This window comes from Chamaea fasciata, unplaced genomic scaffold (genome assembly GCF_029207755.1).
Source record: "Chamaea fasciata isolate MVZ Bird 193981 ecotype frontalis unplaced genomic scaffold, bChaFas1.0.hap1 SCAF_8, whole genome shotgun sequence".
Lineage (NCBI taxonomy): Eukaryota > Metazoa > Chordata > Aves > Passeriformes > Sylviidae > Chamaea > Chamaea fasciata.
The window spans coordinates 22,501,445-22,527,428 of NW_027094093.1; the positions used below are offsets into that span (position 1 = coordinate 22,501,445).

At 37.8% G+C, this 25,984-nt stretch overlaps 1 protein-coding gene across 3 annotated transcripts in view; it reads right to left on the reverse strand.

The window, feature by feature from the left end:
• Positions 1-22,768, reverse strand: part of PSMD14 (proteasome 26S subunit, non-ATPase 14) — a 49,462-nt gene extending 26,694 nt beyond the window's left edge. Inside the window, exons 1-4 of one of the 3 annotated variants that reach the window (XM_066190067.1) lie at positions 22,578-22,768; positions 19,357-19,406; positions 17,771-17,844; positions 14,764-14,815 (exon numbers count right to left, since the gene is read on the reverse strand). In XM_066190067.1, coding sequence (XP_066046164.1) covers positions 14,764-14,811 — 48 coding nt within the window. In that variant the 5' untranslated portion in view covers positions 14,812-14,815; positions 17,771-17,844; positions 19,357-19,406; positions 22,578-22,768. Of the gene's footprint in view, positions 1-14,763; positions 14,816-17,770; positions 17,845-19,356; positions 19,470-22,577 lie in introns of all 3 variants that reach the window. The other 2 variants (XM_066190065.1, XM_066190064.1) reach the window with 2 other exon arrangements.
• Between the last annotated feature and the right edge of the window lie 3,216 nt (positions 22,769-25,984).

Here is a 25,984-nt window from a genome sequence, read left to right on the forward strand (position 1 = left end):
AATTATTTTCAGCATCATTGTTATTCTGCAGTTTCTAAATATTTTAGTTTGCATATTACGAAACTTACAGAAAAATGCATATGTAATTGTGACTTCATGGGTCAGATGTAGCTGTTATAAACAAAACAAAAAACCGCACACCCAATCCCCAAACCCTTCTTTACAGCACCTTCTGCCAGTAAAATTATTTTGTAATAGGTCACCCAGCCATCCTCCTGTCGCTCCCCACCCCAAACAACAGAGTCTAAAGAGCAATCTTATCAGAGCCAGTCAAATAGAAAGCAGGCAAGTGTTACACTGGATACAAACCTGTTACAAGCCATTCAGGCTAAGAGTCAGATAAGTTTCCATTAGTCAGCCTTGCTGCAATGCTAACCTTCGTCAGCTGTAAAATATGGCCAGTTCTCCAATTAACTATGTGTTTCTTACAGTGGTGTGAATGTAAATGCTGCTGGGCTAGCATGATTAACTGGCACCAACACAAACAGCAATTTCCCTTTGCTTCATCAGCTTTCAGCTAAAGAGGACTTGCAGATAAAGGCTATGGGAGTACTTTGCAAGATACACTGGTACAGTGAGAGAAAAAACGGACCTCTGATCCCTAGGTGGAAAAGCTGTGAACAAAATACTTTGCTCTTTGCCTTATGAGTAGTTATTCAAAAATTAGCACAACTGTCCCAGGTGTGAATGATTGGTTGAAACAGGTTCTGTGTACTGTTGAAATTGAAAAACACAGGAGGCAGCAGTTTAAATGTCCCTTTCTTGAGGAACAAGAGAATATTGCTGTTATATACAGAATTCCATATCAGTGTGCCTCATTACAGCCAATTAACAGCACATTCATTACTTTATTACCAAATTTCCACTGAAAAGACACAGCTTACTTCTGCATGAGGTGATGTAAACTTAGAAGGGCAACAAAACAACAATAGAAAAAAAAGATACTCCACACCAAGTTAAAAGAGGAAAAATGGTGCCTTTACACACTTAATAGATTTAGAACTTTGATTCCATAGTGATAAGCAAAATTGGGGGAAAAAAAAAGGTTTGAATAAATTCCTAATTTTTCACTTTAAGTGAAAAAATTCAACACAACACGCATCCGCGTAACATCAAACAAGACACAGCAATCAACCATTACCATTACACAAGCCACTACCTCCTAAATATAAAACCAGATACTTAAGTAATCAACACATTACATTTGTACAGGAATTATGCTTTCTGCATATTTTGATTTTCGCACACACAGAAAAGTATCAGTCTTCAGAATAAAGCTTTAAAGACAGTAAGAAAATTCAGTTGTGGGGTTTTCCAACCTGAAGTCAATGAATCTATGAGTTCTACATCCAATCTTTATATTATGAATCCAATCTTTGTATTTTGAAACTCACATATATGCATAGATATGTCAACCATACCCAATTCCTAACAGCTTCAAACCTCTGTTTCCAACTTTGATACTGCTGATCATCATCTCTCGATATTTGCCCTTCCTCACTTACAACTCACTCCTAGCTCTTCTGTCACTTTGGCCTTTTCATCAACAATCTTCCAGCAGATTTCTCTGCTTTTCACCTTCCACAGTATTCTCACCAAAGGTCCATTTTTCATCAACTTCACCCCTTCATCAAGTATTTCCCTGGCCTAGCCCTAGTCCAACAGTGAGATGCTCCAGCGGAGAAGTGCTCCTCTAGCACTAACACTGAAAAACTCTGTAAGTAGTCCTTCAGAACATTTCCCAGAACCACATGGGCAGAGCACCTGCATTACTTATCCCAAATTTTCTGCAATTAAATCGTTTGACCGGCAAAACTTCAAATGCCCAATCATTTTGTAATGCTGTTCTCATGTTTTTTTCTCCATAAACACGTCAGTTTACTTCTTAAATTGTATCTCTTCTGCTTTAAGTGTATTCACTTAGAAGTGTTCACTTAGAATTCTCAAAGCACAAAGACTCATGTTTCCATTTAATCAATGCAAAGAAAAAAGCTCAGGTAAGTTGAGTTCTAATTTTAAAAGTAATTTACTAGTTTGTTAACAAACCCCTTTTTTCATAAATACTCCTCTCCCAATTTTCCTCCATTTCTAGACCAGAGATGGTCTGAACGGAAGATAAAAAACCCTAGTAACCTTGTGCTTTAGGAAGAACCATAATACCCATGCTGTGATCACCAAATGCATTCCACATTTGTTCCAGATTCACTGTAAGCAACCGTCCCATTACATCATTCCGTAATTTTAAAAATAAAGAATAGTGTAATAAATAATAATACAATAATCCCCCAGATTAGCACGAATAGGTCCATGATTTCTGGAAGGCTAATCTTGCTGTTTGACTGAGACTAGCTCCTCAAAAACCAAGAGCCTGAACTGAAGCTTACTCCACAGGCTATGGCTCTCGGACAAGCTCTTCTCGACGAAATTTCTAGTGTCTGTTGAAATCACACTGACACCTGTCCTGCAGCTGAGGCATTAATCACAGCTCTGTCCTCTATACAGACGCCAGTGCCCTCACCTTACAAAAGCTTACCCTTCACAACATTTCTCATTTTAGGATCAGTCAGTAGATTCACCACTTACTGGGAGGAAACAAAGACAAACATTAATACATTTTGCTTCTGTAAGAAGGCAAATTAATCACCTTTAGTTTAAGTGAAGGTAGGAACTAAAGCAAGGTGTTCCCAATATTCCCTTATGATTTCTATATTCCTTGGAGCATCCAAATGCTCATTTACCTGGATGATAGTGCCGAAGAGGCGATACTTAATATGATACTTTGGCAAATCTTTAGGCATTCTATGAGCTAAAATAGTTTTTTTCAAAACTTACACTGAATTCCTGTTGCGAGCACCCATAATCAACAATTTATTTTCAGCATAGGAAATTCTAGTAATCCAAAAAATAATTCTTCATTGGTATAAACCAACGTGCTTAACTTTCGCTATTTTTTTAAAGCCATTGTATTCACTGTGAAGGATTTTACATACTAAATATGTTGAAATATATATAAAAATTACTAAAGATTAGGAGGTATCAACTGCATACTTCAGTACTTCATTTTAAGCACATGCAAGACATAGTAAAAATATAAAACATGAGTTTCTACTTTTACCATGCAGTTGAACCAACTTACCTATCTCATAAAAATTAGCTAATGGCAGTAAACAAGGCAGGTTTGTTAACACTCAGTCATCTTATAAACACATAGCACATACCAAGTATTTCCTTGGTCATTGATGGTTGTGTGACCTCACTATCTCCCTTCTGTCTGCTCTGTTCTTCTTATAGATTTTAATTACTAGCTAGATTATGGGAAAATTAAAGTCCTCATAGCACTTTACCAATTATGTGTATTCATTTTCATGCTAATATTCCTTACTTTGCTTTGAATATCAATTACAATTAACTGCTCAAAAGAGTACTGAAATTCAGGAACTTTGAGGAGGAAATGATCCATAGGTCAAGTTTCACATTATTTTTCTACCAAAGACAAACCGTCACATAAAATATTATAAGCACACATTCATTTTTCTCCAGAAAATTCTAAACCAAAGTTCATCAAATTCTTAACGTTCTCTTCAAAGATTTAACAAATAAATCCAAATGGAATGTGGGTCTTCCAAGTAGTTTACTTGACTTTAGATGATTTGAAAACAGAGACATTTGGAAACTGGAACTAATTTCTTCCATGTCTGATCACCTCTGTTTCCACAAATGGCTGATAATCTAACACAGCCCTGGAGTGACAGCCCCAGCTTCTGCGTGTTAGTTACACAGTATGTGGGAGCCAGCTATGAGTTACGTGTGTTGAGATCTCTTTGGCCTGTTTCTGGTAGTCTTTCACAAAAGTTTATGCCTTTCTTTCATCAAGCAAAGAAGAAGAAAGATTGTATTAGCTAATCTCTACATGGAGGCAAATATTTTACACTGACCCTCCACAGCATGTGCTATTACCACTGTTCATAAACTTCACTGCCTGCCAACTTTAACAAAGAAGCACCATCCTTACAAAGCCGAGCACCAAATTAAATTAACTGGTATCAGGAACCCAGACAAGAAAGCGTTTGTGTCTGCAATGCAAAAGAGCTGCTGGTATTTTTGGTCACATTATCATATTCAAAAGGTAGCTATCTCATTGCATAGTTTTGGAAGACTGTCCGTTTCACTGCAAAACAGAAAATAGTGCATACCTAGAGCTTTATGGGATTATTTCTTGGAGAACTGGAGAAAAATTCCATTTGGAAACGGCAACGAATACTGAACATTCTTTTCCCAAACTATGCATAGGCTGGATACAGTAATTATTAAAGAACTGCTGTAAAAAAAACTGTTATGTGTTCCTGAAAAATTGATGCTTCTTCTGAATCAACTCTATGCTCCCAGTCACTGAAATGAGCTGCCTGATGGCCACCTCATAAAACCCAACCAAGCTTTAGGATTGTTTTTGTTTAGAATGACAGAATCCCAAGTTCAATATTAACTGAAAAAATTAAGTTACCACTATTCAAATATATATTTTTTTAGGACGACTTGTAAGGGAAAAAAGAACCACATGCAAGTTATGGAAAGAAGATTACACTGAAGAAGATTAAATTATTCATATTACTATTTTTGTTTCAAATAGTTAAAGAGATGATCCACTATAAAAAGCAGTCCTTTACTTGGGTAGCCCTTGCTGACGAAGTGTTAAAGGCATTTGCCATTCTTACAGGATAAAAACTAACGCCTTGAAGTGTTACCTACTCGGGCCTTCTAGCAAATTTGTTAACACTTTTAGGAATATTACTTCACCTTTCTCTTAGTGTGAACCAATATAAATTATTTAGCTAATTTTATTATTAAATGCGAACTAAAGTGTCATTTTAGAGCACTGCTCTTTATTAGTACCATTTTATATTTATTCAAATAGGTATAGAAAGTGGACTTGATTAATTACACAAGAAACTGAGAAATATTCTACAAATGGATACGCTTTCCATTGTTTAAATAGATCTTAAACACTGCTCTGGATTCATGCTAATAGCACAAAAGATTATTTTGAAATACATCATAGCTGTTTCAAAGAAACTCAGTTTTGCAGGGGCATCTGTAATAAAAATCCAAAGGCAGTGAACTTAAGTGCTGTAAAGCACATCTCAGCTTTAATGCACCAAACAACATATTACTGTGTAAAATAAAAGAATCATTACTACTTCTATTTATTTTTGTAACTGGAACAATTTAATCACAGACACAGGACACACAAGCATACAATGACTGCTATCATGTTTTATTTCTCTCCCAGTAAACTAAGAAAGAACCTTTTAATAGTTTAATTTTGTGAGTATTAAACAACTAGTGTGAAAAACAAGCTGCATGTAAACTATTTCTACTGCCTCTGCTTCAATGACTAGCTGAGGCAACCTGTTATAGGAGGTGTTAATTGGCAATAGGAGTACAAGTCAGAAGCATGTTCCCCATCGTCCTAACCCAGCAAGGCTAGGTCATTAAAGTGGAAATGAATTCTTTCATGCCGACTTAACCCTTTCACTACATATTTTCAGCTGTTATATCCAAAGACAGTTGAGAAAGATTAGCTAAAAAAAAAAAAAAAACACCAAAAAACCACAAAAAAAACCCCCAAAAAAACCAAACCAAAAAAACCACCCTTGGATTACTTTTGAATTTATTCACCCCGCCACTTTTCTTCACTACCCTTCTCTACCTTCTCCCGAACAAGTGTTACAGGTAAAGATGACATTTTATTATGTAGGTAAGGGGGAGAAAGGCAACTGAGGTATAAATGCAATGACAATCATTATAAAATAATAATTTATCATATTAAAAGATGCATGGAAAGATGAGGCACTTAAAGTGAGCTTAAAGCTACTATTTTGTGGAGGTAAATTCAACTTTTGTGTATAGCTTAGTACAAGGGGGGAAAAAACCATTACAAAATCCTAGCTGCAGAGAGAACAAACATGAGCAAGCGTGCAGAGGAGGTAGAGGTACTAATGATAGCAAGGCCTTAAAAGTCCAGTAGAGTACACCTGCTCTTCTCTACTTTTCCTAAGTGGTACAACCTGCTGATATATTGATATAAAGAATAAGAAATTTCTTAGATCAACACAGTGTTTTTTACACATTGCTAAGCCTAAAAATCAAAGCCGAGTTAGGATTGTGGAACCATTTTCTTCCGGTACTGAGACAATACACTTATAGAAATTACCAACTCATGCTCCATCAGTGGAAGTGGCAAAGGGAGTGAGGCATATTCTGCGATCTCAATGATTCTAACAACTTTGTCATAACAAGCACCAGAAGCCATGTATTGCATTTTCTGCAGTACAGGAAGTTAACATGATCAACCATGACAGAGAAAATTACTGAGGTTATACAAAAATGTTAAAAAATCAGTGAACTCAATAAAAAAAAAGGAAAATATATTACTGTGCACTGTGAATCACACACTAAAATTAGGAGCAATTTGAAATTTTATTGCTATTTTGAAGCTATTACACACACAATTTTGTAGTTAGTTCCACATCAACAGGATTAGATTTTGAAGCTACCATTATGTCTAAACAGTTTGTATGTTTAGGTCCATTTTTATACCAATTATAATCAAGCATGCATAACAGACCACAAAATACCATAAGTCTCAGCAAACAGCCTAGATTTCTCAAAGGATCACATTGTCTTGTTACACCATATGTCAGATGAAATAAAAATTGTAGTAATATGTTTAGTCTCAGAGACTCCAAAACAGACTAGGGATACTGAGGAAGGATTGTGGCATCAACTGCTACATTAAATTAAAAAAATCAGGAAAAAACACACCTTAACAGGCTAGATAAAAGCTGTCTCAGTATGTTTTACAATACTCTGTCTCCTAAAAAAAGTTTACCTAGGTTCACATTTACAACAGAACTCCACGAACAGCAATATAGATGGACTTGAAATATATAACATTTCCCATCTCCCTTCCTCTTCAAAACCAAAATTACAAAACACAGAACTTTGTATAGCTTTGAGCAGTTGGTTAAACGGGTTGGGATCATAAATTTGCCAACACCTCTTTGGTGCAGAGCCAGAATTTTACTGCTTAGCTTTTCTGCTTATTTAGGATTTTAGTTTCTGTGGTTTTCTTTTTTTGTGTGTGTGTGTGGGGTGGGTTTTGGTTTGTTTTTTTTGCTAGGGTTTTGGCAGGGGGGTGGGGGGGTGTTTCTGTTTTGTTGGTTGGTTATGTTGTGGGGTTGAGGGGGGTTTGGTTGGTTTGCTTTGTTATTTGACTGTTTTTAACTAAGCAGAACTTCAAACAAAAACAGTCTCTAGTTTAATGGGACACTCAGACAACATTATTATTAGAAATAAACATTTGCTACTCAGTATTATCAAGTATTCATGATATAAAATTACTTACATATATCATCATGATGCAATTTGCAAGAGTCAGACTTCCTGCAATGTTCCCAACACAACCGTTGCATGAAATGGCTGCTTAAGTTCAATCTTCCCTGGGTCAGTGTTTCCTCTGTCTTTACCCCATTTAATCTACACATCCACTGAGACATATAACCCAAAGGGACAGGTGTTGTGTAGTACTGTAGCTACTGCCCCTTATCAAGCATAAGGACAATTTGGACTAAATGACCTTTAAATGTCCCTTCCAACACAAACCATTCTATGGTTATTTGACAATGTTATGGGTTAGCAAAAAGCCATAAGATTAGGGACACAAAACAAATTCTCAGTAACACTGTATCTCTTTTTGAAAAGAACTATTGTTTTTCACAGCCTCAATCTACAGGAAATAGAAAGAAAATAGAGGCCAGTTCAATTCCAGAATAACACCAGGACTAACCTGTTAGCTACTCCCACCAGCATTACAGAAGATATTGGGATTTAGAACTGAGAGCCTCAAGGCAGATGACGAGTCAGCACCTGTAATTTTGTCTGCCTCCTGTAGTCTTGCTCTGATGCAGATTTTTAGTTACCTTATTCTAGACACAGCTCTGTCAAGAAGCCAGGGTAGCCCTCAGTGGGTTCTGCCTAAGCTCACCCTAAAGTACACTTTGTGAGGCAAAGCAGTTAAAGATATCTCCTCAATACGAAGAAGAATGCACTGGGTTCCATATGCCTGTAGGTTCACTGTTGTGAAGAGCTGGTCCTCTGGATACAGTAGGTGAACTGGAAGACTCAGTGGCAATATGCAGCAAGGTCAGTTGTTTGCAACACTTCGAAAAACAAACCAATCAGCCAACATCCACCACCCCACCAGACCACAATGTTATAACACAAAACCACTTCAAACTTTGTAGAAAAACTTGCAGAGGACTCTTCTAGACAGCAGAAAGAAAAGATAAACCCTTGTTTAAAGGTGCTGCATAGTAGCATTGCAACTTAATATTCAATTGCATGGGATTTCAGAAAGATACTGTTTCCAAGAGAAATAAATTGAATCAATCACTATAAGGCAGCTGTTTCCTGCTTGCAGAAAGGAACATTACAAGTGAATAGGTGTAATTCAAAATGCACAGATATCTCTTCTTCTTTACTCTTTCTTCCCCATTTTCTCTCTCATTACGGCTACACTCATTTCCTTGTCCAAGCTCCTTTGTCTCTTCTGGGGAAAGTCAAAAGTCAGCTGGATTACACTGGCAATTAAATTGAGGAGAGAGAATCTAATTGCCTAATTATTAGGAATATGAAAGTTTTAAGATCTGAGGCCAAGAAGAGGCAGCTTAAAATGTTCACCAGAGTAAAACACCAGATCAGAAGGAACTGTAATGCTCAGACACAATCCACTAACTTTTTTTAGTTTTACGTTTGTTTGTGATTAAGATATCTAAGACATGTCTGTCGTGCAGCCATCCTATCTAAAGACAGCCTTTATAAGAAAAATTACACACAGGGTTTAGGTAAGATTATATGACTACTCCTAAACCAATTCTAGAAGGTTTCTCTTTCTCTCTCCAAATCAGTTCCTTAGGAGACAAATCACATTACAATGACTCCACTGTACTTCAAATGCGTGAGAACTATACCCTTTACTTTGCCACCTCCAGCAATTATCAAACAAGCCTAAGCGACCTGTGGAGTTACTGTGTCCAGAAAAACCAGATCCAGGCCACACCTGGACCCTAAATTTGATATGAAGCTTTTGTTGAACAACCCTGTACTAAAACACTAATCAGTGCAGTAAAACATTCAAACATTCATCCCAGACAGTGAAAGTAAAACAGCAGTTTACTATCTCTAAGATGGTTTTCTTTCTCCTCAAAACAAAATTATATAATTTGTATATAAAAACTAATTCTGAGACTTTCTACAGAAGATAATGCAGGCAATTAAGTCTTCTGAACTTTCTATGGGATTTCATGTTGGATATTTTTAATGGATGAAAAATGTTTGTCACTAAGAAAATTTTTTTATTCCTTAAATGGGTTGACAGCTTCCAGGGAAAAAAAGTAGAACGGGAATAATCCACCCAAACTGTACACCATCTCATCTACTGGGAATTACATGCGAGTTCCAGGAATAGTAACATTCTTTCTACTTGAGAACTTTGTTGGAAAATGTCTCAGAAGCAATGGGACAGAAATGATGCACAATTTTAAGAGCTATAATTCAGATTTATTCCCTTGGCAAAATATTTTCAAAAGGTGCATTTAAAGCTTCATATACATATGAGAAGCAGCCAACAGTGCATCACCACAACTCAAACCACATACCCAGGAGACACAGAAAGAAGAAAGTCATACAGCTGAACAGACACTGAGATACCAGAAGACTCTACAGCTTTACAATGAAGAAGATACTTAATTAAAGACAATGGATTTGCACCCTTCAAATTAAAACACAAGCTGTTTCAAGAATCAATGAACCATAGTAATTTCCAGTAGGATGTTAAGGTGTTGCAGTTTTTCCTTTTTGAGTTGTTGGTGGTTTTGGGTTGTCTTGTTTGGGTTTGTTGGTTTGTTTTTTTTTTTTGGAGAGGAGGGATGGGGGTGTCTGGGTTTGTTTTGGGTTCAAGGCTTTTTTATTGTTGGTGGATGTTTTTGTTTACATGTGGAAGATGTAAGAAGCAAGAAAAAGCCATACACTTCAAATGACACATCAGCTTAATTAAGTAACTCAAGGAAATTTGCAGCTAATTGTTAATTGGGAATGATCTACACTGAGCCTGACCCTCCTCTGTCTGCCATCCACTCCTCTTTGGAAGCCTCACAAAAGAGTGCTCTGTGCCGTCCTCCAACAACCACCCTGACTAGATTAGCACATGAAGCAGAACTTTAGAGCAGCAGCAGGTCTCCCAAGTTCCCATGGTGCCACAGATTTAATAAATAGGATAAAAAAACCAAGACCCTATGAGGGGAAAAAGGTTCCCCAGCACCAGGCAGTGCAATATTCGAAACCTCCTAATCAAAGTGACAGTTTTCAAGTGCCATTTACAATGCCCTAATCTGGAAACATCCCAGCTAACCCATCTGATCAACTATTTCACAGATGGAAGCACTTGATGGCTAATTGGCAAGTCCATGATTCAAATAAAATAGCTATCTACACTTCTTTTTCTATATTCCAAGTCAAGGTGTAAACACTCCTTATAAGACACAGGTCAGTTCTCTGTCTCCCCCCTCCCTTCCCACTGGAATTTTTCCCCTTCCCCTCTGTCATCAAATATGTTAATTCAAAAATACAGAACCAGTTTTATTTTTCATTTATTGTACTAGAACAGTTGTCTGCACTAACAGAGCAGTGTAAATGAATATTTTCAAAAATCTACCAAGCAATGAAAAATTACATTAAATGACTCTTTTAAAAGTGTCATTATTTCACTGCTTCCTATCACATCTGGATTCAGAAAAACAGACAGCATGTGCTAGTATGGACAAGAACGTGCTTAATTTGAATTACTGTTCTATAAGTGATGGGGAGAGAAAACTTGGCTACAAATGTACTTAATTTGCTCACACCCTTTGCAGTGGGATTGCCTAATAGAGGCATATGTGGAACTGATTTCACCAGCAAACAATAGTTCAGGATACAAAATGAAGAGGAGTGTTGCTCCAAATCCCCGCCTGCTACATAAGCAGAATGCTTTTATGTACCCCACAAACCTGTTCATTTGTCTGCAGCAAATGTACAATGCAAATCAAAGTTCTAAACCACTAGTGAAATTCTGTGGTAGGCAGTATTCCAGAGGGACAAACAGGGACAGACAGAAAAGAATGAATCAGGAAAGAGAAGAGAACTAGAAAAACCCAACATGACAAGGGGCGGAAGGAGAGAGAAAGGAGACCACGTAAGTTAAGAAGAGCAAGGGCATTGCCAAAATCTTCATTTCCTCAAACTTAATTTTTCATTAACTACAAGAGGGAAATTGAAGTACTAAGATTTTCTTTGAGACATCACAACACTGTATATCTTTTACATCTTTTCTAAAAGGCTTCAATCATTGATTCATTCATCTTACGCATTTATCATGAGAACATAAATTCAAGACAAAACAAACATATGGACCAGGTCTACAACACCAATCATGTAAGACACAAACAATTTCTGCATGAAGCAGTGTTCCAAAGGAGGTCATACTTCTGGCATTAAGTTCAAAACTAAACACAGGTACCTTGCCATAAAAAGAACATATAGTTAAATGATCAGGGGCACTGTCAGAAAATACGGTGAATAGCTTATGTGATGCCAAAAACTTGTAAGATTCTCTTCCCTTCTCCTCTCTCGTCCACCTCTAGCCCTACTAACACAGTCCTTTGTCCACCTATGATTAGAAAAGAAGAAATGCCTCAAGATTCCTAAGCCACATTTCACTGGAAGGAAAGCTTATTGCTGAAGTATCAGTTTAAGATTACTTCCTTAAAGATTTGTCTATTAGCCATTTGAACACAGGCTTAGCGTAGATGGGATTTAGCACTGACCATCTCTGGACACCTGAATGCCAATCAGCCATTCATTAGCATCCTGAAGGAGCAAGAAGTAAGGAAAAAGAACCACAAATTCAGTGACAGCAGTTCTCAAGTGTAATACACTACACCAAAAGACTTGAAAAGCATATTGCAAACACATGAATTTGAAGTGCATTTGGGACAACAGATCTGAGTTTGGAAATTAAGAAGACCCAGAAAACCTAAATGAGAAAATAATCAGAAGAGGTAATTTTGCCAAAGGGAAAGAGCCAAGTAACTGCTGCTGAAGAAGCTAAAGCAAGCCACCGAGAAAGAATGCCCTGGCAGAAATCAAACAGGAGCTGTGCTGACCAAGCATCTGCTGGTACTTTAACATCAGTTACAAAGCAAATCAAACAGACTCGTAGCAGACTTTATGTGATGCAGTCCTCTTGCTAAGCAGACTACAAGCTACAAGAAAAAGAAATCTCCAAACTATGTGATAAAATTACTTTGAAAACGCCTCTTTTTCTACCAGACTATATACAGAGATAATTCTTATGCTGGCAAGAATGACTCAGTCAGATATTTCTACTATGTTCAACTCTTAGAACAACTGTGACACAGCAATAAGAACAAAAAGCTTTATACCATTGTTTAAAACACTCTAGTGCAAACAAATGGTAATAATTTCACTTTCTAGCATTACAAAACATATCCAAGAAATACCTTCCTCCTCTCTTCTATCTCAAAGACATCTGATTCACTCTGGATTATCTCTCAATCTCAATTATCATCAACTAATACTCAGAATATAAGTGACCTTTCAAGATCCTTTGAAACACAGTATTTTAAGGACATAAAAATAATATATTTGAAAAGCCTTTCTGCTGATTCAATAAACCAAAAGACTACAAATGTAGTCAAGACATCCAATGCAAGCAGCAACTTGAGTAAAGAGCAATTCAGTTTTATGCTTTTTTTTAGTCCAACACATACTCATCAACTCATTTAAGAGACAATTCCATATTTAAACAAACACAGAGCAGCTTTGCAGGCCAAAGCTACCAGAGGAGTTCAGCGAGCTTCCTCTGAATGTTATGTTCTATTGTCTGCCACGATTTTTCTAGCAAGCTTTAAGTTAAAGATGAAAAATTCAGGAAACAGCAGAGAGTTAACCATAAATTTGAAAAACAGCTTTGATATGCATCAAGTTCAGAGAGGACTAAGAAGTGAAAGCTTGAGAGATTAGACTGCACAGATGTTAAAAAATGAAGAGTCATGAAGCAGGCTGGCAGCTCAGAGGAACAAGAGAAATAACTGTTTAAGAAAGTGAAACTAAAAATAACTGAGGGCGGCTTGAAGATTCACTAAGAGAACGTGAATAGAATTTTAGCTATAAAAAGGGGAAAAAAAAACTATGCACCAAAAGTTACAGCTTATTTGGCAAAATATCTAGAGTCTGTAGATCAGCCTGGAATATTTCACCAAATGCTTCAGTATTAAACTACTCCTGTAGTCATACTGGACACAAACACAGTATACACAACCAAAAGAAGCTTTGGATTTAGCAGTTTCAAACATCCCAAAAGAAACCCTGCACACACATCCTGAAGTCCAAGACATACAGAACTGATTCCTCCAGAAGAACAAGAGTCTGGATTCTCAATTTAGAAAGAGACCAGGAGGCAGATGAGGAAACAGAGAAAGGCCAGCTACTGCAGCCAACCAAAGGAAAGGACTACAAAGGAAATTACACTGGAGCCCACTGCTTAAGGAAACAATTCCTCCTACAGACCTCAAAGAAAGAAGTTCTTAATTACTTTTTCCGTTGTACCCACAGTAATCAGCCCAATGTAACAAGATCAGCTTGTTGTTTTTTTTTGAAGACTGCTGGCCATGCCAGTTGATCAAGGAAAAAAGCACTAGGACTTGCTGTAGAGGTAGAAGACATACAATGTGAATAGGTCTGTGGATGCTGACAGCCTGGTCAAAGAGAAATTTTTAGGCATCAGGCAGCAGCAGGGCCTGTGGGAAAACAAGTCAGAGTTTCCCTGGCATTGCTCTGGAGGAGCTGGGAGAAGACATTCCAAACCATTTCTCATCTCTGCACCTGCTGCTTTGCCAACTTGTTTACTTGCAAAGATGTTTACCAAGAGGTGTTGGTTTGAATGACCAATCACACTTAGTTGCATCACAACAGTGTATAAAAAAGGTTTGCCATCTAACAGACGTTGCTATTTGCCCTCCAAGAAGGCTTGGAGTATGATATGGTTATTCTCTGTCCCAACTACATAATGATAGAGGTCTCTCACTGGAGCAGGACGGCTGCTGGGGAGGCCTTTTTGCTGTGAGCAGTTACACAAGTGAGGACAATAACACACATACAGTTAGCTACAACTACCCATAAGGGATAAATTCAATTCCAATTACCTCTTGAAATTTGTGTATATTTCAGTATCCTATAATGCCCCACTCACAAAGTGACCCAAGAACTGATATATGGCAATTTAGAATACCCCTTATGTTCTGAAATTATGTATTATTGGAAATTGTTTTTTAAAAAAATGCATTATGTGCTTCAAATGCTTTTCATTACAAAATTTTAAATGCTCAGACACAAAAAGAAAGGTTTATAAACATTCTGTAAACTTAGTGCCAACACAGGTATTCATGTTTACAAAAAAAAAAGTCAGGTTGTAACAAAGATTTGCATACACATATAAAATCTTTTGAGTCAAAGATTATTACTATTAACTGGGGTTTTTTTGATGCTGTTTTAAAATATAATAGCGTAATAGGAGTACTCTAGGAAGTAATAGGAGTACCAGAATTGATTAATTTTAAAGAAAAGATTGACAAGCTATATACTAACCTGTCCCAGTCCAGGCATACCTCCTCCGAGTCGCAGAAGTCTATCCATATTTCTAGAAAAACAGAAACAAAGGAAAAATGTTCCCAAGCTCAAAATGTTTACTAAATTGTTATCTATATAATTCACCTTCAGTCACTCAGTATGTCAAAAATATTGGTGGTAATTACAACACAACATCAGACTTCCTGTTAATTAACACCACATATTAATTCAAGAAGCTGTCTTCCATGCTAATTAACAGACTTTGCTTTATTGCTTTGGTTTTGGGTTATCCCCATTTCTAAAGATGAACACTCTTGTCAGACTTCTCAAAACTTTCCCATCATTCAATTAACTGGGGGATTTTTGTTGCTTATGATCAGTACCTACAGCCAGAAAGTTCCTAAAACTTATTAGATATACAATCAAATTTACTTTAGTTTGCTCAGAAATCATCAATAAAAAACTTAAAGTAAGGATTTTTGCCTCCTCATTAGTAAGTTCCACGCTAATTAACTTACAGCTTGTCAGTTATCATCAAAACTACATGTGAAAGACACTAAGCAGATTATGGATCTCTGAATTAGCATCAAAAGCTTTTTTTTTAATGAACTCATTATACTAAAAGAAATACTGTAAAGTAAACATTTAATGTGTATATAGTTAGAAGACTAGTGACAGTACAGTCATTTATTACATTCCTAGTGTTGCATGTGCCATTGCTTTAGTGCAAGATTATTCTAATCAATGAAACATCTTACTTAAAAAACAACAACAACAACAACAACAACAAAAAAAACCCCAAACAAAAACCAAAAAACCCACCCCACCATTAGTTTTTGTGTCTTGTAACTTCTTTCAAAAGGGTGATCCCCAGGAACAAAGGGTCTTAAGGTGCCCAACCAAAAAAATTACACTGCTGTTTTTCTTTACAGTTTCTTTACTTTCTGTTGTTGAAAAGGCATCTACAATTTCATGTACCTGTATATGAACATGTACATGAACCTGTACCTAAGTACAGGTTCTGCCCCAGCTTTAACAGAACTTTACCACACATACTTGGCTTTCTCTTAGCTCTATACAACAAAACTTATGGATAAAATGAAAAAAAAAGCCTACCGAATATTAATTTTTAAACATCTGTTTTCAGCAAATCAAGCCATTTCCAAGGCTTACAGAAATCAGAAGATTTTACTGGCTTATTTGTGAAATAGAAGATACAACGTACAGCATCAAAAATTATGGCCTTAATTGGGCAAGTTTTAATACAACACAACAAAGCCTGTTTAGGTGATATGAAAGCAATTGAGAACACCAAGTATGACTTCCAAAATACATTCATTCTGTTACATGCTACATTACACATAAGAGAATCATATACATGATTTCAGATTACCTTAACAACACTTATTGAATAACCTTCTTTTGAAAGTGATTATGCAAAAAACTGGAAAACTATATTTCCTTTGTATATGAAAAAGGTGAACGTCACCATCACTTTCATAATTTCTTCTGATATTTGCTAGAATTTTTACTGGCTAAAGACTAACAAGTTTTATTTCACTCTAAGTTTAAAACAAATAGTTTAACACAAAAAGAAGCAGCATTTTACTCCCTACTTTAATAACTTCATAATAATATCCAAGATACATTGATCAGAAATACCCGCTCTACTTGCTAAGTTCACTTTCCCAGCTCAATGAACTATCAGGCTATTAGCTTAATATGACTCACTCTCCTGATTTTGTAGAACCTGCAAATCCAACAAGCGCAGCCTCACCTAGCAGTAATTCTTAAGCACCTTTCTTAAAGCTCCACTGGCACCATATAAATTAAAAATAAGTTTATTAACGGGTCAGTGGTTATGCTTCACTTTTTCAGTAAGTCATTGAAACCAAGCTTCTTTTTTAGAGGCAAAAGCTGCACACAGTGTATATGCTTTTCTATCCTGAACTACAATAAATTCCAAATCAAGTTGGAGGGTTTCCTTGGAAAGGTTAAGTTGCTGTTTAAAGATATTATGTAAGCATATGTTAAATGGCTTCAATAAAGCAGTCACAATGTTACCACAAATTAACGCCAACTACAGTTCATTTTACCCCTCTGTGGTAGATACTCCTCCATTGAACCCACAGTGATTCATCTTCCGTGACACTAAAGAGGGCTGAAGAGTAACTGAGAAGTATATTTAAACTACTAAAATTATTATTTTAATCCATCATGGTTGTTCGTTTATTTTAAGAAACTTTCAGTCTCTACAACTGGTAACCCTAAAACTGGTAGTTCTGACAACTACAGCAACTTCCACAAACTGATGAGGTATGTACATTTAAGAAACAATACATTTGTACATGTACATTTAAGAAACAACAAATAAATAACAAATCCTACAAAACAAGTGAAAAGCAATAGCTCGTACTCATTAATTTTTTATTTACACAGTTTATTCCAGTTTTTAACCCAACAGTATAGTAACTCATTTATAAAAGCCATATATTTTGCCATTTTTAAGTTGGATTAGATTAATGTGTTAAACAAACTGATTACAACAAAATCTCACAATCTTACAGAACTGGAGGGACGTAACATTCCCACGGACTAGGCAATGAGATGAGATAATCAGATTTTCAAGACAGCAGCACAGACAGAAAATATCCAAAACCCAGTTCTAGATGCACTGCAAATCATTTCACTAGTTTCATGACTTGATTCTGGTTAGAGTTTTGGCAACCAATGCTTAACTTGCCTATTTGCAACTGAATATGTTTTAGTAGGCTATAGTCTCTATGGACCTAACTATATTTATTGAGATGTATAAACATCTGAAAAATTTAGGTTAGTGAACCACGTCCACCAAAACGGATTTTAATTTTTGCCAATCCATCTAAATATTATTTCAGCCATAAACTCCGTTCCTCAAACAATGCTTTTGTAAACCTTGAAACAGTTTGAGCAAAATTTTTAGACATTAATGAAGCTAATTTTAGCCTTTATAAATAAATAAATAAAGCAACTATACATTTCTAACCTGGTGCTCAGAGAACAAACTCGGCAGCAGCTCCCACTTTTTGACTGTAAAGATGACACTAGTAGGTTTCTTTCCTGTAGAAGGAAATAGAAAGGAGAAAGGCAGAAACTCAGCAAAATTTAGAAACCATGGCACGTGTAAAAATGTGACATTGATAGGCTGCAAAAGGACATGGCACCATTGAAGAATAACTCAAAGAACCTTTACTGTTTTTTTTTTTCCTTTTACCATACAAGTCCCTGAAGCGGTACATGCCATGTCTTGCTCAAGTATCCATAATACTACAAGAAGCTTCCAATTTTCTCAAAATTACATGTAAAAATATTCTAATAATTCACGTAAGCAATTTAAAGCTAATTGATCATTTTAAGCACCAAGGGTAAGAACGGTCTGCAGGTACAGAAAGCTTTCCTGTTTATTTCTGCAAGAGCAGTTGGTGTGACCGGAAAACCCACAAAGATCTTTAGGTTTGCCTGAATTCAGGTAGAGAAAGACTGCTTCACATTCAATTTAGGAGTTAAAATTCATGTTATCCTCCTCCCTGAGAACACTGCCCATTAATTGCATCCACTCAATCATTTGTAGAGCAGTGTTTTAAAACAGATCTGTGAAATGATCTGTGGCCGTGATTTGATAGACATTTTTTTCAATGTCAGTGTTAACATAAGGAGCAATGAGGAAGCTGCTGCTGCTCACCAACTTGATGCTGCTTTCTCAGTACTGCCAGGACAGCCATTTGTGCAGCCCTGCAGCAAACTGAGAGGCTATCAAAAACGCTGGGTTTAACCCTGTTCACTTCCCTGAGAGGCTTCACACTGCATCCCAGAAATAGTTATCTTGGCATAACAGAAAAAGAGGTCTTGGAAAAGCTGATTGCTTGTAACACTAATACAGGCTCCAGAAGACATTTCTGTCAAATCATTCTTTAAGCTAAAGCTGCTCAAAGGATGTCTGTGGGTTTTGGGGGTTGGTTTCAGATTTTTGTTTGGGTGGGGGATTTTTGTTTTGTTTTTTAGTAATTGAGGCAATTTAACAGGGACCCTTTTGAAGCTGATCTCAAAGTAGTACACAAGTAAAAGAAGATGCGTTCACCTTCCCAGAAAGTTGGAAGAGAAAGGACAAGTCAGAGTTTCTCAGTGCTGACAGGCTGGAGTAGAAATCACTAACGAGTTGAATGGAAAGTTATTATCCTTCTGCCAGGCTGGCAGAAGAAAATGATCCAGGAAAGACCACAAGAGCCAGTAGCACAGGCTACAACAGAACTGCAGTCACTTCTTCAATTGGCTTGAGTTATTTATTCACCTTTAGCCACCTGACCACTCAATGGTCTTGCATTCCCTTCCCCACTTATGACAAAGATATGAAAGAAACAAATCTCTGTGAGCTTGGTCTGTTCCCCAGGGAGGCACACGGTAAGGTACAGCTAAGACTCTTACCTCTGCTACAAAGTGCAAAAGCTGGGTTGATTAGCAACTTCTCTGTTCCTTTTTTCCCTACATTCACACCCCCACACAGAAACATTTACACTATATATACACATAAATAAAAGCCAGAAAAGTAAACAAACGGTTCACAGTAAACCTCACCTCTTTTCCTTCCAAAGTTGGCAAAAGGTATTTTGATTGTTTCCCTCTGTCTGCAAGAGTTAACAGTCTTTGTTTAAAGCAAACCTTTAAGGAAGTCAATGTATCCAATAGTTCTGTATCAGAAAAAATACAGAAGGACAGTTATCATAACAAACTCGCATTTTGGTGCACTGCAGGATTTGGATGGACATGCACTCACCACTGAAATCAAAATGGTCACTATGGCTTAAAAAAAGAATTAAATAGCTTCTCTGCATATATATGTCCATTATTTGAAACAGCATAACTAAAATAAGCTTGGCCATAGGATGGTATTTAAAAATCCAAACTTTCATTACCGCAATTTTCTTTTAACTGTCCTTACATCAAAGGGGAAAAATAATTGATATTAATAATGCAGTGAGAATATACATAGAGCATGTCAAAACTGATCAGAAAACAGAAAATTTTAAACCTATGTCTAATATTTGCTCCTAATACTACTGTTAGGCAACTGTAATAATTGGAAAGAGTTGCCCATTTGGAGAGCTCTGGTTCACTACTCAGTTGTTCACTGGTATTTTCAAGTCACTTAAATTCTGACTTTTAATAATGAAAACGTTTTTTCTTAGGTAGCATAGGGATGAAGTTATTTAAAAGGATTATGCACAAATGTGTACACACATACAGGTGTAAACCAATAGCTACTGTGTTTATACTTGACATGTTTCAGCATGTATTTTGAAATCAACTTGAAACAGTCTTAAATTACTCTATCTCCTTGCATGAGACACATGAGTTTCACACCACAGTGCACTATTTTTATCTAGCATTAACACTCCACAATGTGATCCCTCAATGAAAGAGGGTTCTCTTGGTTTGGCAACTTTTGAGTTAGTAGAGAAATAAATATCAAAATCAGCTTTGACATAAATAGCAAACAATGGCTACTAAACTTCCCTATTAGTGGAGGGAGTATCAGGCTACACACAGGTGACAGCAATTTACTTTGCAATTTGTACACTGAGTGACTTGATGGAAATCATTTCATCTTCGGTAACTCAGTTTCTCCACCTGAGACTTCATAACAAGCTTTGCACGAGCACTTCCAGAGCTCCCGTTGAGGAGTTACATGCAGCAGATGATCAACAATTTTATTAACAGTGCTCAAAAGTGGCTCAAGGTTTTTGGTGCAACTGCAACCATTTCAGCTTCACTAGGGATGATAAACAGCTACAGAGGTAAATCAGCTGAGAAACCGTGCATTGCAGAAAAACATTATTTGACCAAGGGAAAAAACTCACTGCAATTAAAGTCACCAAACCTGAACAGAGACTTCACATGTGAAAAGCTGGGGGGGGTGGGGGGGGGGGAGGGCAAGTCTGTCTATCTTCCCATACATTTTGTATGAAAAGAAGAAAAAAATGTACATGTTACCATCAATTCTAAGTAAACTGTTCATTAAAGCTAGAATTTAATCACGTCATGCATGAATGCAGTCTCAGTAGTGCAAGTCCAGAGTTATGTGACTCTTGCTTCCATACCATGCTCAGTTCTGTAAACCCAGACCCCGTTTCTGGACCACACAGACCTGAGCTGGACTAGGTGGTTTGCAGGTCAGCTTCCCAGACTCTGCCTTCTGACTTCCAGAAGTACAGCAAACCCAATTCTACTACATTCATTGCTGAGCTGGAGTTACTTTGAAAACACAGATTCAAACACACTGCTTTAAAACTACTGAAGTACATTCACATAAAACTTACAGATAAGCAAAGATTCGTTAACAAGCTCCACCACCACAGAAACTGACAGAATTAATTTTATGTAGTATATGAAGCAATGACCGTCTATGAAATCTGCAGAAAGGCAAGCAGACACACAACTATTGCGGAACTATGCAGTAGTCCAACAAGTAGTACTAGACTCATCATACTAGTTCTCTATTATTCAAGGTGTCCTTAACACCCGCCCTTTCCCATCATCACAGATGTTGGAAGGTAGTTATAAGTACTATTAGTTTATACTCCATAATTCTTGTCAGGAGTGAATCACTTCCAAGAAAGTTGACAAACTAGTTTATATACTGGTATCATTTGATACTACTTTTAAAGTATTCTGTAACTTATAATGTCCTAAATCGTAGTTTTCAAACAAATATCACTGAAATGGCATGTTACAACAGATGATGAAACACACCATTTCACATTAAGTTACAGACTAAACCCTGTTGCTCCAAGTAACACTGATTCAGAAGCAATTCATTTGTAAGCCAATTTCTGAATTTCTTCACAAATAGATATTTTTCACTGTCTCAACAAGGTCATGAACAGCAAATGCTCCACAGAATCTTCTTCCGAGTTTACTCCCTACCTGAAGCACACAGAACACCTTGGACTCCCAGGGCTGACAGCTTTAAGATGAACACAAAACTGTCAGTCTTTTCAGCTTGCCTAGTACCATTTTAGTTATATATAGCTTTGAGATACATTTACATAGATCTTCTTTTTAAAAAGTAAACCTCAATCCCTGTTGGTTTTCTGTTTTCCCACAGTATACCGAAAACAACTGCAACCTTAAGACATGACGCTAGCACGTTGTTTACAAGTATCCAACTACAACACAAATCTGTTACAGAAACAACTTAAGTCAGCTGCATACTAGAAACAGCGCCGTTAATTTCTGATTATCGCTCCTTTTCTACTCAATTCCGTTTCCTTCCCCTCCAGGTATCCCAGCCAGTGCTTGGCCTTCACTTCCCCCCGTGCCCCTCTAACTCCAGCTGCCCTGCCGGGGATCGTAGCAGTGCTGCGCTCCGGGAGCAGCCGCGCTGCGGTCCGTGAGGTGCCTCTGAGGGGCACAGAGCGCTGGCGGTGCTCGCAGCACGGACCCGCGCCCGTGGCTGCCGGGCCGGGGCGGAGGCGGCCGGATGCCGGGGCCCGTGCGGCGCCGAGGCCCGTCCGGCTCCAGGGGCCGGGCCCCCGCCCTGTGCCGCTCCGCGGCCCTTCTCGCCGCTTTCCCTCAGCCCGTTCGCAGCCGCCCCCGCTGCCCTGAAGCGCCCGGACTTCCCAGCGGAAAGCTCAGGGGCCCGGCGCGCTCCCCGCGGGCCGGTGCCGCCCGCCAGACCCGCCCCGTCCCGCTCCCGTCCGCGGCCCTTGCCCGGCGCTCGGGCCGACTCCCCGCGCCGCCTTCCCGCCGCCTCGGGGCCCCTCAGCACCCCAGCGCGCAGCCGGCCGGGCCCTCACCTGGGCCGGAGCCGCCTGGGCCGCGGTGAATCAGCCGGATCTCATTCAAACCGAGCCCTTCCCGGTTCACAGGGCACCCGGCAGCGGCTTCCGGCCCCGCGGCCGGCGAGGAGGAGCTTCTGAGAGCGGAGAGCGGTGGAGGGGCGCGGCCTCCGAGTGGAACGGGCCGGCGTGGAGCGCCGTAAACTGCCGCGCTGTGAAGGGCTGCGTGCTAACTTTGTCCCTTTGCAGCCCAGTGTCGCCAGTGCTGCAACAACGACACGATAGGATGGCAGAAGAACCAACAAATGAGTCATCAGTAAAAGAATGATTACTGTAATAGGAACAGAATCACATGCACGCCTCTCAAAAACAGCATAACAAAAAATACGAGGATTTAGAGAAGAGAAATATGAGTGACCATCTGTATAAAACCAGCACAAGCAGAAATGGGAAAGCGTGAGAATTTTGGCCAAGCAAAGATAATAGGGAGGTAATCACATAAAAGCATTCGTGCTGATGAATGATGCGAACTTTTCTGATGCAAACAGAGAAGTAAATTGGAATTTCTATTACCCATATGTTAACTGGAGCAAAAAACTGTGTTGGAAATTAAAAGAGGAAGGCACAAGGCCAAGGGAGTACATTACTAGACAGGATGTGTGCAAGTTGTGGGTCTCAGTGCCCCTTACTAACTTATTATGGCTAACAGAATAAAAGTTTGTAGAGGTTGGTTTATATGTAGTTACTGAAATCCTACAAGTGTTTTAGAAAGTATTGGGACAGCTTATGAATCTACGCAAGCAATTTATTAGGACTCTCTAGAGACTTTCTGCCATGAAGAGCCTCATGATTTATGTGAAAGCTCCTTTAAAGACCAAGGCTGTAATATTAGAAGATAATCAGCATTTTCTGCTCACAGACCAGCTACATGGAAGCAGGTGAAAAGCTACTAAGTTATATATTACATGGGAATGACCTCAGACATAGTCACCACTTCCACAACGCTTAAACACTCAGTTTTTGATACCATGAAGTTTAAAATTAATCCAAAGAAAGAGAAAGGGAATTACCATTATATGGTAGTCTGCTTTTTAAGAGGGGAAACGTTTTTGAAAAGCAGAATTGTTTTCTCTTCCATTTTGTTTTCAGATCTTTGCTGGGCTGAGGGAATCTCAAGAGTTAACATTTCCAAAAGATTTCTTTAAAAGCTAACGGTTCAAAATGTGGTTTAAATTGTGGGTCAGTAGTTTCTTTCTCATGTTACTAATGCAAAACCTATTAGTGTAATTTATTGCTGCACCCACAGCCAATTACTCAGAAACAAAGAGTAAAACCTATGTGTGTCTGTCTGTGTGTATATGTTTATCTGGGTATGTTTGTCTCAAACAGAAGAAACCTTACACCCAGCTTCTAGCAGGCTGTTACGGTCCTTCCTGTTTTAACCTGGAAAAACTTAGCTCCTAAAGTCTGGAGACTGTATTTTGAGACTTGTGCATGTCTTAATGTTCTCAGAAGTCATTGCAATAATTATGCGGCCAAATATTTTTCTTTTGGATTGAATTAATGAGGTGAAGTATTAATTCAATTAATTGAAATACATTGTGTATTTTGCTGGTTTGTCCCATGATTTTGAGAGCAATCTGTTTGTTCCTCCATGTTCTCTGGAATTCTGACACCTTAAGGAGAAATACCCATTATATTAGTGTTCTTACTCTGCAGCCATTTCCTTTAAGGTATCCTGCATTTCTGAAGAAAGGAAGAAACACAAATATTTATTTGTGAAAAGTGAGCATTTCTCTGGCTTAATGTGTATGATAAGGAAGAACAACATAATTAAATCTTTATAATATGCCTATACCCACTGACTTAAATGAGCAATGGCATTTCAAACCATTTGAAGATTTGGCCCTTCTTTGAAACACAAAGTGAAACAGACTTTCATTGTTATTCCTAATTACATTTCAAGTCATAGTATTGACTTTTTAAATACATACATTTATTGAAATTTTCTAAATAAATATAGTTACGGAGAAAGAAAAAATGAGAAAATAGGAGAAATATTTACACTAGAAAGTATAGTGAATTAATTGGATATATAGAGGCAGTATCATGGTTGGAACTTATGACAGATGGTATTTTATATTTTTATATAAAAAAGATATATTCTTAATCGTATATGTCAAAGAAAAGAGACCATATGTTGTTAAACACTTCCAAATTGTCGTTTTATCTGAAGGGCACTCTCTCGCATGCTACCAAATCCCTCATTGTTTTGGTCTAACCAGTGCTAATCTATGGAAGATTTTATTTATTGATTTGTGATTTGCAGTAATGCAGAGCAAGAAAATGTTCAAGGTTTGTTCCTTTTTTTATTATTTGGGTGGCTCTTGTGGTAAATATTAGCTTTGATTGGACCCTTACATTTTTCCTGGTTTCCCCATGCTAACCTATCCTTGTTTGTAGTGAAGTGATCAACAGAGATCAGACTTGCTAAGAGATCACATCATTTTTTCATAACACCTGGTATATAGTTTTCCCTCCAAATCTCTTTGTGACTGGATTAGAGCAGCAAGATTTCTGAAGCTCTCTGATTAAATAATTCAACTTTACTTGGCTAAGTGGCATAATTTAAGAATGGCGTGTAGAATGTGAAGAATACACTGAGAGACTGGACACAATTTTCTGGCAAATCATATATGTAGAGAGTGCCTTTTGTGCTAGGGCAGGAGGAGTTCTCCAGGACTGAGTTATAATATTAAAAAATAGAATCGTCAACGCCAAAAACCCCAAACAAACCTAACAGAAGATACAGTTTTCAGAAAGCCTGGTGTTAGAATACCTGATGCACTGTGGGTTGACCAAAGCATTGGAGTTGTGAATATTTTTGTTTTCTATGTTTAAACATGTGGAACAGATCATGGGGAATGAATAAACTTCAAGGAGTGCAAGAGCTGACATCATCTTTGTGAGAGGGTAATAGAGCTAGAATCGTACTATTTTATTGATTGATTGATTTAGAGTTATGTTCGGTAGTTATGCACTGAAAAAGTACTGAAGGAATAATAGTGTTTAAAACTGCAGCCTTTCACCCTGGGAATGGACTGGAACTCTGTCTTGGCAAACCTGTATAAGGGGAAATGGTTTCTTCTGTTATCCTTGGCAAGCACTCACTCTGTTGGAAGTGCTGATGGTGACCTCTATGACATCCCCAACAGCTTGTACAATGCTTGATCAACTCCTTGCTGCATGCAGAGTAATAGCAAGTCTTGTCACAAACAATGAATCAAATTTTACAGGATTAGTTAAAGATAGTATATGAGTGAGATTACTTTTTTTAGACTCCTCAACAATTCTACAATCAGCTGCAGAAGGCTGTTAGAGGCTTGAAAGAGGCTTCATTAATCATGAAACATATGATTATTGAA